Source organism: Pygocentrus nattereri, chromosome 2, assembly GCF_015220715.1.
Source record: "Pygocentrus nattereri isolate fPygNat1 chromosome 2, fPygNat1.pri, whole genome shotgun sequence".
NCBI lineage: Eukaryota > Metazoa > Chordata > Actinopteri > Characiformes > Serrasalmidae > Pygocentrus > Pygocentrus nattereri.
Genome location: NC_051212.1, coordinates 39,351,497 through 39,364,889, shown reverse-complemented (window position 1 = coordinate 39,364,889; position 13,393 = coordinate 39,351,497). Strand labels below are relative to the sequence as shown.

Below are 13,393 nucleotides of genomic sequence, written 5' to 3'. Positions count from 1 at the left end.
AACTCAAAACCACACTTTTTTTGACAACATTATTGTCAAAACTACCAACTTCTTCTACATGCTCTAAAGTAAGCTTAACTTTGTCTGGGTTACTGTATTTACTAATGCAGTTTTATTATGATGTCTAATTATAAAGAATGATGTATAAAAAAATAAAATGTTAGCCAAGTTAGCTTAATTTGTGATTAAATCATTCTGTGTTAAACTAAATATTAATGTAGTCATACTCCTATTTTTGACTCATTTAGTCAAAATTTGCCGAGACGTCTTGTGCAGCTAGCACCAGCATTAGCTTTAGCATTAGCAAAAGTCCACTCTTTGTTAGACATGAAAACCTGCCTTTTTAATGCCTAGTTGCTAAAACGTTATCTGCGCTGACTGATGTAAACATGGTTTCCAGAAACCTTTTTAGTTAAATCGATGTCTTCAGTAAACATCATGTTTTAAATGTTTGTTGGGCTGCTGAGCTTTTTAGTCTGTTAGCCCAAGCACTGCAGATGCTACCATGTAGTCTGTACTGAAAATTTGACAAACAGAACAACAGTAGCTAAAGGAGGTGTAACTTGGCAGATAACAGTAATTTTTTTATTTTTAAATTTTTCTTACGCTAAATGTAGTCAGTCAACAAGACCTGTAGTTTCTGAAACATGCTATGAGGTTGATATAGCTGAAAAAAACATCAAACTGTTGTTTCAAATAGTCTCAAATAGACTTGTTTAGTTTCTAATTGTGCCTGACATACAGTTACTGTTAGAAATAGACAAAAGGGGGCTCCTGAATGCGCGACGATCTAAGCGTTGGTCCTATCATCAGGAGATCGCAAGTTTGATCCCAGGTGATGCTACAGCTATCCGTAGCCGGTAGTCCATCCATCCATCCATCCATCCATCCATTCCCTTCCACTTCTCCGGGGTTCGGGTCACGGGGGCAGCATCCTAAGCAATGAGGCCCAGACCTCCCTTTCCCCAGCCACTTCCACTAGCTCCCCCGGGGGCATTCCTAGGCGCTCCCAGGCCAGCTGGGCGATATAGGCACACCAGTGTGTCCTGGGTTTTCCCCGGGGTCTCCTCCTGGTTGGACTTGCCTGTGACACCTCAGTCTCCCGGCTCCCTTTCATCATCACTTGTGAACAAGACCCCGAGATACTTAAACTCCTCCACTTGAGGCAAGAGCTTATCCCCAACCCAGAGAGGGCTCTCCGCCCTTTTCTGCCTGAGAACCATTGCCTCAGATTTGGAGGTACTGATTCTTATCCTGGCCGCATCACACTCGGCTGCAAACCGATCCAGCGAAAGCTGAAGTTCACGACCTGATGTCCCCAATAGGACCACATCATCTGCAAACAGCAGGTCACCAAACCAGACACCCTCCATCCCCTGACTGTGCCTAGAAATTATATCCATGAAAATTATGAATAGAGTCGGTGACAAACGGCAGCCCTGGTGGAGTCCAACTCTCACTGGGAACGAGTCTGACTTACTGCCGGCCATGCAAACCAAACTCCTTTGTTTGTACAGAGCCTGAATGGCTCGTAACAAAGAGCCATGTACCCTGTACTCCCGAAGCACCTCCCACAGAATACCCTGGGGAACACAGTCGAATGCCTTCTTCAAATCCACAAAGCACATGTGGTTGGGCAAACTCCCATGAACCCTCCAGAGGGTGAAGAGTTGGTCCAGTGTTCCATGACCCGGACGGAACCCGCACTGCTTCTCCTGAATCCGAGGTTCGACTATAAGCTGGACTCTCTTCTCCAGTACCCCTGCATAGATCTTACCAGGGAGGCTGAGGAGTGTGATTCCCCTGTAGTTGGAACACACCCTCCGGTCCCCCTTTTTAAAAAGAGGCACCATCACCCCAGTCTGCCAGTCCAGTGGCACTGCCCCCCGATGTCCACGCAATGTTGAAAAGGCATGTCAGCCAAGACAGCCCCACAACCAGAGCTTTGAGGAACTCCGGACGCATCTCATCCACCCCTATTCCAGTGTCCCCAGACTCTGCTTTCTCACTGGAGAACATGTCAGTGGGATTGAGAAGCTCATCAAAGTATTCCTTCCACCGCCCAATGACGTCTCCAGTCGAAGTCAGCAGCACACCATCTCCACTATATACAGTGCTAGTGGCACACTGCTTTCCCCTTTTCAGAGCCGACTTAGTCACTTTCCAAGGTCTCACCAAACTCCTCCCACACCCAGGTTTTTGCCTTGGCGACAACTGAAGCCGCAGATCGCTTGGCCTGTTGATACCTGCCAGCTGCCTCTGGTGTCCCACAGACCAACCATGCCCAGTAGGACTCCTTTTTCAGCTTGACCGCGTCTCTCACCTGGGATGTCCACCACCGAGTTCGAGGATTACTGCCCCGACAGGCACCAACTACCTTGCGACCACAGCTACAGTCAGCCGCTTCAACAGTGGAGGAGCGGAACATGGCCCATTCTGAGTCAATGTCCCTCACCTCCCCCGATATCTGGTGATATATCTGGTATCAATCTGACAGGTTCTTCTGCCAGACATTCCCAGCGAGCCCTCACTATACGTTTGGGCTTGTCTGGTCTGACGGCATCTTCCCCCACCACCTAATCCAACTCACCACCAGGTGGTGATCAGTTGACAGCTCAGCTCCTCTCTTTACCCGAGTGTCCAAAACACATGACTACAAGTCCAATGACACAACTACAAAGTCAGTCGTTGAACTGCGGCCTAGGGTGTCCTGGTGCCATGTGCACTTATGGACATCTTTGTGTTCGAACATGGTGTTCGTGATGGACAAACTGTGGTTTGCACAGAAGTCCAAAAACTGAACACCACTCAGGTTCAGATCAGAGAGGCCATTCCTCCCAAACACACCCCTCCAGGTCTCAGTCATTGCCCATGTGAGCGTTGAAGTCCCCCTGTAGGACAATAGAGTCTCCAGGAGGAGCACTTTCAACCCCCCTCCCAAGGACTCTAAAGAAGGCTGGGTTCTCTGAACTGCTGTTCGGTGCATAAGCACAGACAACAGTCAGGACCCATTCCCCAACCTGAAGGCATAGGGAAGCTACCCTCTCGTCCACCGGAGAAAAGCCCACCATACAGGCGCCAAGTCGAGGGGCTATGAGAGACCCCATACCTGCCCGCCGCCTCTCACCATGGGCAACTCCAGAAAAGAATAAAGTCCAGCCCCTCTCAAGGAGATTGGACCCAGAGCCCAAGCTGTGTGTTGAGGTGAGCCCAACTATATCTAGTCGGGATCTCTCAACCTCACGCACCAACTCAGGCTCCTTCCCCGCCAGTGAGGTAACGTTCCAAGTTCCAAAAGCCAACCGAGGATCAGAACGCCAAGGCCCACGCCTTCGGCCACTGCCCGATCCACAAAGCACCGAACCCCTACTACTGCCCCTCCCATTGGTGGTGGGTCGATGGAAGGGGGGACTCATGTAGCTCCTCCAGACTGGGCCTGACTGGGCCCGGCCACCAGATGCTCGTTGGCGTGCCCTTCCCCCAGGTCTGGCTCCAGGGTGTGGCCCCGGAGAACCTAATCCAGGCAGGGTACACAAGTCCTGTTTTTTTTTTTTTCTTCATTTTATTTTATCTTCATAAGGCTATTTTTGGATCACGCTTTGTCTGACCCGTCACCTAGGACCAGTTTGCCTTAGGAGACCCTACCAGGAGCTTTTGCTCCAGACAACATAGCTCCTAGGATCATTCAAGCACGCAAACCCCTCCACCACGATAAGGTGGTGATCCATGGAGAGGAGCCGGCAGTCCAAGAGAGCATAATTGGCCTCGCTCTGTCTGGGTGGATAGGATGGCCCCTCCTTCTCCCCCATCACCCAATGCGATACTAGTCCGCGCAGGCGTCTGTTAGCTGATGTAACAGATCTGGTGGTTGGTGCTTTCCTCCGAGCGTGTTCGGCTGTCCAATGACATTGCCTGAGCGGCAGTCTATAAAGAAGCGCTGCTTGGTTTCACAGGTCTCAGAGGAAGCCTGTTCTAGCCTTAACCCTTCTAGCGTTGATAGCATCGTGTCATTGGGGGAGTCCTAACTAGCGGGGGGAATTGGAAAACGACTAAATTGGGGAGAAAAATTGGGGGGAAAAAAAGAAATAGACAAAAGTACATTTGCAAAGCTAAAAAAATAGAGATGCATTGATACCAGGACAATGGTATCAACAATGGACAACTGTACTATAGTGTTCATATAGAAGTGTTCACTTGTGGAGATATAAGTTTGAAGACTTTTGTTTGGCAGTTTGAGTTGTAGCCGAATGTCCTCTTAAGCCAGACGTACAGTGTCCGCCTTTACAAATCTTGTTCTTTGGTGACTCACCTGTCTAATTGAGTAGACCATCACGTATGCACAAAGCCTACAAAGCAGCTGTGATGGTGTGTTTAAAACAATCTAAAGTCACACAGTGTATTCCTGGTGGGAATCTGCCAAGGCAGAAGGTTTAAAGTGACTGATGGCTTCGTGTCCAACTGTGATGGCGTCAGTAATTCTCTGTGTGAGCAGAGCCTCCAATACTGCTTTTGTTTAGCATCATGGCACTGTATTCCAGCTTTACGTCACAGCCAGCGTCGGTATCGATGCATCCATATTAAAATGTTACAGGCTGTAATTTTAAAGTCTTAATTTTGTCCAGTTTATAGAGAACATGTCATACAGTGTCAGAAATTGCATTCCGTTGGTTTTGTTGATCGGTTATGTTATACAGGTGACATTTTGGTATTGTTTTGCAGACTCATATTTTTTAAATAACCAGATAAGCACTTCATTCTTTGTTTGCTATGATGTTGCCTTAGCCAGTAATCTCACACATTCTTCTGCTCACACATGCCGGCGCGCTGGTGGTCAAGAAAATGCTGCACATGTGCTGTTAATTGACCCCTGAATTGATTTTACAGTTTGAGAGTGTCTTATAGATACCTCTAATCTACACCCTTGCTCCATTTCTTTCTCTCTTTCTCTCTCTTTCTTTATCACTCTCACTCTTCACTTTGTCTCTTTTTTTTTTCTACTCCCTACTCCTTCTACACATTTAACAGAGATGGTCCTTCTATGGCTCTTTAGTTAAGAAAATGGTTCTACATAAAACTTTGAACTCTCAAACCATTTACATGATTAAGAGTTATTTGCATCATGAAGGTGTTCCTTCAATAATAGACATTAATAGACAGTGTGCTTTAGGTGGCTCTATATAGAATATTTCTGTAAAGCATTCTATGTAGCACCAAAAAAAGGTCTTTTTTTTTTTAAGCGAGTTTGACATTGTAACAATAGAAGAACCCTTTTTGGTGCTATATAGAACCTTTTACAATAAGGTTCTATATAGAACATTAGATTCTCCTTCAATCTGAAGAACCCTTTCCTGATGCATAGAACCTATTAATCATGCAAAGAATTCTTTGAGTGTTCATGGTTCTGTATATCCATTTTCTTTACTAAAGAACTCTTGAACGCATTAACATTTGGGTAACTGTGTAGATAACCACGGTAATCCAGGACTTTGGTGGGGCAAGGGGGTAAGTGAGGGATATGCTTTATTTCCAAATCTCCACAATGCATTTGTGCATGTTTTTGTGATGTTGCCCTAACACTGCACACACAATGAGTTGATATGCATATAAGTTGATGTGGTTCAGAGTTTAGTTAAAGTTGTGGTTGTACTATATTATCTTTACTTTGCCTGTAAAACTGGAATTAATCTAACAATACAGAACAGAATTGCAAATGTCACACAAACTTTACCATCCTAAACCATGATATCTGTAGCCATTAAACCCGATGCCTTTTGTCCAAGGCTGTTTTGCCTGATTGAAGGAGAGGAGACATGGTAGTATTTTCCTGAGACCTAAAGTCATTTTGTGTGAAACTTGATGCTGTAATTTGAAGATGTCCTACAAAGGTACTTTTTTTGGACAGGCATGATATCTGCCTGCCACAGCCGCACAATGTGCCCCCCCCAACCCTGCCTACCTTTTGAGCATGTTCAACCAATGCAGCATAACAGCTGCATTTCCAGAACATCTCATATGTGCTAGGTACAATACATGTGGCATTAATATAGGAAATCACTTCACCCATCATGGATAAAAGTTATGTTATATTAATGTGTTTGCATGAAATAAATCAATAGATGAATTCCTTTTTTAAATTTTTTTTTAAAGACCTCGGTTTTTTTAAACCTTAGTTTTACCAACCCTGGGCACTGTAATTTGGCACCAGCCACAAGCCTATGTTACCATTGCTCTCATTTACTGTGTGAATGGGATAGATGTTCATCATTTACTCCCTCAAAGCTCTCTGTAGTCTAGGATGTCCCAGGATGTTTGGAGGGAAGGATACATCCTGTATGGATTTTTTTCAAACTCATGGAATCGACCCAGCGCCCAGTGCTCATCTTTTCAGCTTTACCACCACTGGATCCACATTCTTTTGTCGGGAAAACAGAAATCCTGATACAGAGGACATCTTCGGCTCCGGAGAGGCCTGGAGGCCTGGGCAAATTTGCTCTACTTGTGTGTACGCATGTGCATTGACACAGACAGCGTGCTGGGCGGCTCATGAGCTCACCGCGCTGCCATGCCGCTGTGGGCCACAGAAAGCCATTAAAGCCATTAGCGTGAGTCATGCTGCCAGCCTGAAGGCTTTTCCCGCCGCTTGTGTCGCGTCCGGACAGCCAGGAGAGGAAACACAGGACCTGAGGAAGAATGAATCACTCCGCAGTGCTGTTACAAATAAATTTTCACCCCATTATAACACCTCCCAAGTAGCATTACGCTACTATCACTATCAGGAACAGTTACTAGTAATGTAGAGAATTGTCCCCTTACCCCAAATTTAGTTCATTACCTTAGACATGTTTAAAGAAACGGACAAAAGGATTTTACGTAGCTAAATGCAGTAGACCTTTATGATAGGGCAGTGCAATCTCAGTCACTTTATTTTGCCAGGGATGTTAAACATACAACCTGTCCACGATGTTTCCTGCTTTGTGCCCAATGACTCCTGGGATAGGCTTCAGCTCCCTCTCTGACCCTGAAGGATAGGTGGCTTAGAAAATGTGTGTGTCTGTCTGTCTGTCTGTGTGTGTGTGTGTCTGTCTGTCTGTGTATGTGTGTCTGTCTGCCTGTGTATGTGTGTCTGTCTGTCTGTCTGTGTGTGTGCTAAACATACAAGCAATTTGTCTTGGCGAATGCACACATGTATGACATGTAACATACTAAACAGACCAGACAGGTACGCAGAATATTAACAGATATTTAACTAAGGGACAAATAAAATAGAAAAAATTGGATATTGGTTATGATTCACAAATAAGCTGTAAGCTGATCATCGATAAACAGATAATCATGGTGTGGGGAGGTCTAATTTTACATTCAAATGGTTTGCTAAATAATAATTATGTACACGTAATGTTTTAAGTCCCTTTTTCTGTTAAAAGAATGGATTATTGTGGGGCAAGTGGACTACAGTAGAGTAAATCCCTACAGTCTTTAGTTTAAATGCCCTTCTCTACAGTTTTTAGTGCTATCTGTTCAACTTAATTATCCCAGCTGTTTGGAAGAGTTGTGAAGTTATGAAAATATAAAACATGGTTTTGTGGTTTCCCAAAGGCAGCTGCAGCTGAAATATCAATACAATCTTGATTTATCTAACAAGAAAATGTCATAATAATTATTTTTTATGTCGTACAGGCCTAAAATACAGTAGAAATATTTTAAGCCTCAATTTTCTTTGTGCTTTTGTCCATTTTCCTTTAACTTTTGCTTTGAGGGAGGGCCCACACTCTCTCTCTCTCTCTCTCTCTCTCTCTCTCTCTCTCTCTCTCTCTCTCTCTCTCTCTCTCTCTCTCTCTCTCTCTCTCTCTCTCTCTCTCCCTCTCTCCCTCTGCCTCCCCCCATAAACAGCACCTGTTGCTCCAGGTTGGAGTTCAGCTGCTTGCGTTCCCTCGCCCCCCCACCCCTTTCAAATCTGTCATTTCTCTTCCATCGACCGCAGTGTTTCGTGGGCCTCCAGATCATCATTCATTCCTTCGTTCACTCACCCGTTCACTCTTTGTTTGTCTCACTCACCGGCTCCTGCCCCCCAGGTGCCAAGCCGTGATGTCACACATTGAAGGCTTTAGTATAAATCAGAATGTCACTGCTTTTTATTCTCCGCTCTCACCTCCCCTCTGGATCTGCCTCATCGTACAGGACGCTGTGTGAGTGAAGGGGCGTGGGAGCCGCACACATTGGGACCATATGTGGCCACGAGCACTGAGATATTTGCTACACACACAGTCTCTCACAGTTTTCAGGAAGACCTCTCCCCGCCGGCTAATGGAACTACTCAGTGTCATCATAATGTACATCCTCTCATGTGCTGGCCTCCCCAACACAAAGCACACACACATCCTCTCCTCCTGCATATACACTGATTAATGTGTGTAGGTCTGTTTTTCAGAGTGGGGTGAGCAAACAGGCCAGTGTTTCAGGCACTTGGTGGCCGGGCTGTAGTAAAGGTCTGCAAATGAGAGGCTTTCTTAATGTCCTCTCATCGTAAATGTCACAGCAAACTCTTAATTCTCCAAAATATGATGAATGAAGATGCTAGCCCCTCACCTGGAGAAGCAGATGATAGGGACCAGGAGCAGCGACTAGCAATGCGTCTAAGATTGTCGCTATGAAAACATCAGAGATGACTCTTTGGTCCAGTGAGTTCATCTCATTTGTTAAAAAGTCACTGCAAGTTTAAGACTAGTCCAAAATATCCAGCCAAGAGTGCTCTGTGGTGAGAAACTAATCATGGAAGAAGAGCTAGATGATGTGGTACACCAGTTAAATGGATCTATGAAGTTGGAATTTCTGATAAAGTGAGTGTATTTTGCATATTGAAAAAACATTTAATGACTCTTGGTTGAAGATTTAACATTTAATTAAAACATTTAATGACCCTTGATAATGTACTTTTGATGTATTGCGTTCTACCCGGTTCTCTGGTCTGAATCAATCTTCACTTTATGTCAGCCTGGCCTGACGGCAGCCGTTTTGTGTGGCCTGTTTCAATCTGCTCAGCACTCTTTGACTGTCGTCATATCAGCAGCAGACTATAAAAGTGTCTGGGGGACGTCTGCTGGCATATGCATGTGGCCATACAGGAGCAGAACTCTGCTATAGTCCAAGCCTGATCTCAGTAGTAGATCTCTATAGGGAGGTGATGGGCTGGCTTTAAGGAGAGAGGGACTTCGCTGTGGTGTCTCGGACAATATACAGATGCAGCCACACTCCATTCCTTTCATGTCACTTCACTGTTTTATTTATTTATTTACTCTTTTCCCCTTTATTTTAAGGCTATTAGGCCTTCCACTCATATGTTCCCTTAGAGGCTAATTAAGAGCGGATCTGAAAAGAAAATGAAAGGCCGTGCGCAGCGTAAATACAAGTTCTGCAATCTAATTATAATGTATCGAATTGAAAGCCCGGAGGAGAACGATGCATACCAAATGTTTTTGTTAAAGTTTTGTAGCTTGCCGCATCAGGCTTTGGTGGGTTTACCCAAGTGTGATGTTGGCTAACATGGCTGCCCTGCACAGATTAGAATTGTTGCATTTTCTTTTCATGCCAAAATACAAATGTTGTTTTTCATTCGTGTTCACTAGAATCTTGATCTCTCTCTCTCTCTCGGTTTCTCTCTCTTGTTCTTTCTCTTTCTTTCTATCTTTTCCTCAGACATCCCAAGATGCACATCAAGACAGGGCTTCTGGATGCCCACCTGTACTGCCTTAAGAGATCTGTGGTTGACTTCTTAGTCGACAACAAGTAAGTTGGGGAATTTCCCTCAATATTAATGTCTTTCACACTTCTTCTGGCACTCTATCTTCTCTCTCTCCTTAACCCCCCTCGCGTTATTATTATTTCAAAGTGAGCCACCACACAAGATGAGTGTTTAAACTAAGGTACATAATTAAACTACATAGTTTCATTTCACAGGATTATTGAGTAACCCTTTAGTTCCTTTCTTTTTGGTAAGTGTTAGCTCTGTTCGAGTGCTAAGGGGGGTTCAGAGTTAATTAGGTGTCCCTGAGAGGTGTTAAGTACTTTTACAATGTGCCACCCAAGAGCTTTATGGTAGCATAAGCTTTCCCTGTATGTTTAGGTCTAAGCGTCTTTTCAGCACACATGCTTTTGCTTCCACCAGTTCAGATTGGACAGTAGGCTGCACAGCTCTTGATTAAATAAAAATGGCTATAATTTTTCCTGTAGAATTGAGGTTATGATACCTACTTAAGATTCTTCAGCATGTAAATGCTGTATAGAAGAATATATATTTTTACCAAATTCTTATGTAGTTGTCCTTGTGATATAATAATAGCTCAGAGATAAATATATAAACAGGTATTTTAAATGAACAAACGCAAACTGCTTGACAAAGTAGAGTCTGCATTTGTAAAAAGGCCACACACAAACCAGCTGCTTAGCTTGTGCTAAGTCAATTGCAGCCTGTAGAAAACCTTACATAATGTTGCACACATGTCTGTCTGTGTTGGCGTGGCAAATTGTCAAGACCCAGATGGTGTTAGGGTAACACGTATGCAAAACTTGGAATACTTATTTAATATTTTAAATCATAATGAATAGGCCTGTGTCTTTGCATTAGGCTAACTTAGATAAGCCTCAGTCAGTGTACTCAAACTTGAAATATTAAGAGCACGTTATTGAAACTCAACCTTGTTTTATCCATGACCCACGAGCAAATGAGAAAGCAAGGGACAGTAGAATTCATTAGTTCATGTTTCTGGTGGCACACAGCTCACAATAAAATTAAAGCTTTGACATGAGAGAGAACTAGCTGAGCATTTTCACTCAATATTAAGTGGGAGTGCTAGGAAGGGGGAATAAAACATAGTCTTCTTGGTTAATATATAAAAAACACACATATATGTGTGTGTGTGTGTATGTATGTATGTATATGTGTATATATACATATATATATAAATAGATAGATAGATAGATAGATAGATAGATAGATAGATAGATAGATAGATATGTCATGTCATATTGGAATCGGCAGACAAAAAAAAATTGCCATTTGACAAAGGTGTAGATTTCTACAGTGTTTCAAAGGCACGTTTTGTGATGCATTTCTTATTTTTTGAAAGAGCTGAGTGTGATATTCTTTTTTTGTGAGTGTGTTCCCAATTTCAGGGAATTTTATAAATCTGCAGTATTCCTGCATTGGCAAATATATGCATGTAAAATAGCAGCAACTGCCCCTAGTTTTCATATCAGTGCATCCCTAATTTTAATGGAAAATAGCAGGACAGCAAGAATTATATATTTAGTCAGATATAATATCATACGTAATATGACCAAAGACATGAATTAACACAGTAAATACATCAATTTTGATCATTTTTGAGGTTGCATTTAAAGTCTGAATCGAAGATGAATATTCCTCTTTTCACTTCATCCTTCAGTTTTCCATTCAGTATCAATCATGGTCGTACATAGACTGACCATTCAGCTTCTGTGCTGAACACTTAACATTCTCTCGCTCTCTCTCTCGCTCGCGCTCTCGCTCGCTCTCTTGCTCTCGCTTGCTCTCTCGGCTGCTGAGGCACAGTGTACCAGAGGAGAGAAACAGACAGAGTAACTGTTGTTTTTCTCTCTGCATTCAGATGGAAATGCTAATCTTGCTCTAAAGGAGCTAGAGGGTGAGAGTGTGACACTGAGGAGGAGAGATGGTTAGAGACTTGGAGAATGTTTTTCAAACTATCCTAAATGTTTTCAACCTACAAGGCAGTCTCATTTGTGTATTCAGTGTTATGGAAAAAAAGCATTTCTGAGTTGTACCAAAATGATTGATTCAAATTGAATTATTGAAATGTAATGCATTGAATAATTTCTAAAAGAGTAAGGTCAGAGATCTACCTATGCTTTATTGTGTGTAATGTGGGTGTGTGTATAAATAAAATATATATAATTAACATATATATAAAAATTCATTTTCTAAATTCTTAAATAACTGTTGTGGTCTCCCAGGTCTATCTCGTCTCTGCGAGGGGAGCTGGTGCCATATTTGGTGCGTAAGCAGTTTACCAAGGCCTTGGGCTCCCAGAGGGACGACGAGCACACAGATCAGAATCTGAAGAGAAAAGATGCCAATGCCTCCCTGGGTAAGCTTCCGTCTCCTAATGACACTTAAGGGAATACATAAATTGTTCTGACTGTTGATTTTTAAGGGTTTTTTTTTCTTCTTTTTTTTCTCTTCCTGTTGCATATTGGTTAAACTGATAGTGGTGGCAAAAAAAGCAGTGTCATGTTTGATATGTTTGTGCTGAGCATGTTTTAGTATTAAGGATACAAAATTTGGCATTTTTTTTCCCCATTGTTAGTCAGTGATCAACTGTTAAGCGACAAACTTAAAATCAAGGATGCAACCCATAAAAATATCACTTATAATGCATGGCTCTTGTTTTGAAATCTGGTTGGCTGAGCCATATGTGAAGCTATTGTAAAATACTTGATATCTCAACATTTAAGTTTGAGGAGTTTGGAGGAATTCTGTATTAACATTTTACATTTACATTTTAATTTACATGAATTTTTTTATCATCTTCATGAAAAGTGTCCGAGATCACCATTATTTTTAGTTTTTTGATAGTATTGGACAATTAAATTGCTTAAACAATTATATCCCTATTTAGAATATTAGAAAATTCATTCATTCTTAAAAATAATTATTCATTAATACATTTTTCATTAATTATATGTATAAGACAAAGCAGCATTCAAAACTGTTATTGTATTTTGCATAGTAAATTGAGTGATCAGTGTGTATGTAATTCAATATGAATATCAATATTGGACCAATATCAGCAGAAAGTGCTGGATTGTATATTGGAGAGACAAAGAATTAATCAGTTGCAATCCTGAAGCAAATCTAACCTGAAATAAAGCACACTGTGGTATGTTATTGGCTGTGTTTTTCTTGTTTGAGCATCATCGCCTATGTTTCGATGCACATTTTAAAGCATAGTAGTTGTAAAAAAAGGAAATCTGAATCAGATCGATTTTGCTATTTGCCAGTACCATTAATTTTTCCGAGGTAGTAATCGAGCCTAATGTGCACACACCTCTCTACAGAGATCTTGAGCTCCTCTAAAGACGAGGCTCTGCTGCAGCTGGCTTGTGAGCGCTCATGTTGGAATGATCACCGTGGCGACATGAGCGAGGCGTACCACGGAGGCCAGCTGCGCTGCTATGCCCACATAATGGAAGATGGCACATGTTACCGTGTCAACACACTCGCCGCATACGTCGAGGCCAACCGTGTGGTTAGTGCCCACACCAAAACACACAGCAGTGTGATCTAATTGGAATGTAAAGTCTGGCAGGTCCACCTTTATAATTGATATACATGAGGATT

At 42.6% G+C, this 13,393-nt stretch overlaps 1 protein-coding gene across 1 annotated transcript in view; it reads left to right on the top strand.

Annotated features, from left to right (window-relative positions):
* The window catches only part of eif2b3 (eukaryotic translation initiation factor 2B, subunit 3 gamma), a 57,380-nt gene that overhangs the window by 27,179 nt on the left and 16,808 nt on the right, over window positions 1-13,393 (top strand). The window contains exons 6-8 of the mRNA XM_017718423.2: window positions 9,694-9,783; window positions 12,007-12,140; window positions 13,111-13,301. Coding sequence (XP_017573912.1) covers window positions 9,694-9,783; window positions 12,007-12,140; window positions 13,111-13,301 — 415 coding nt within the window. The remainder of the gene's footprint in view (window positions 1-9,693; window positions 9,784-12,006; window positions 12,141-13,110; window positions 13,302-13,393) is intronic.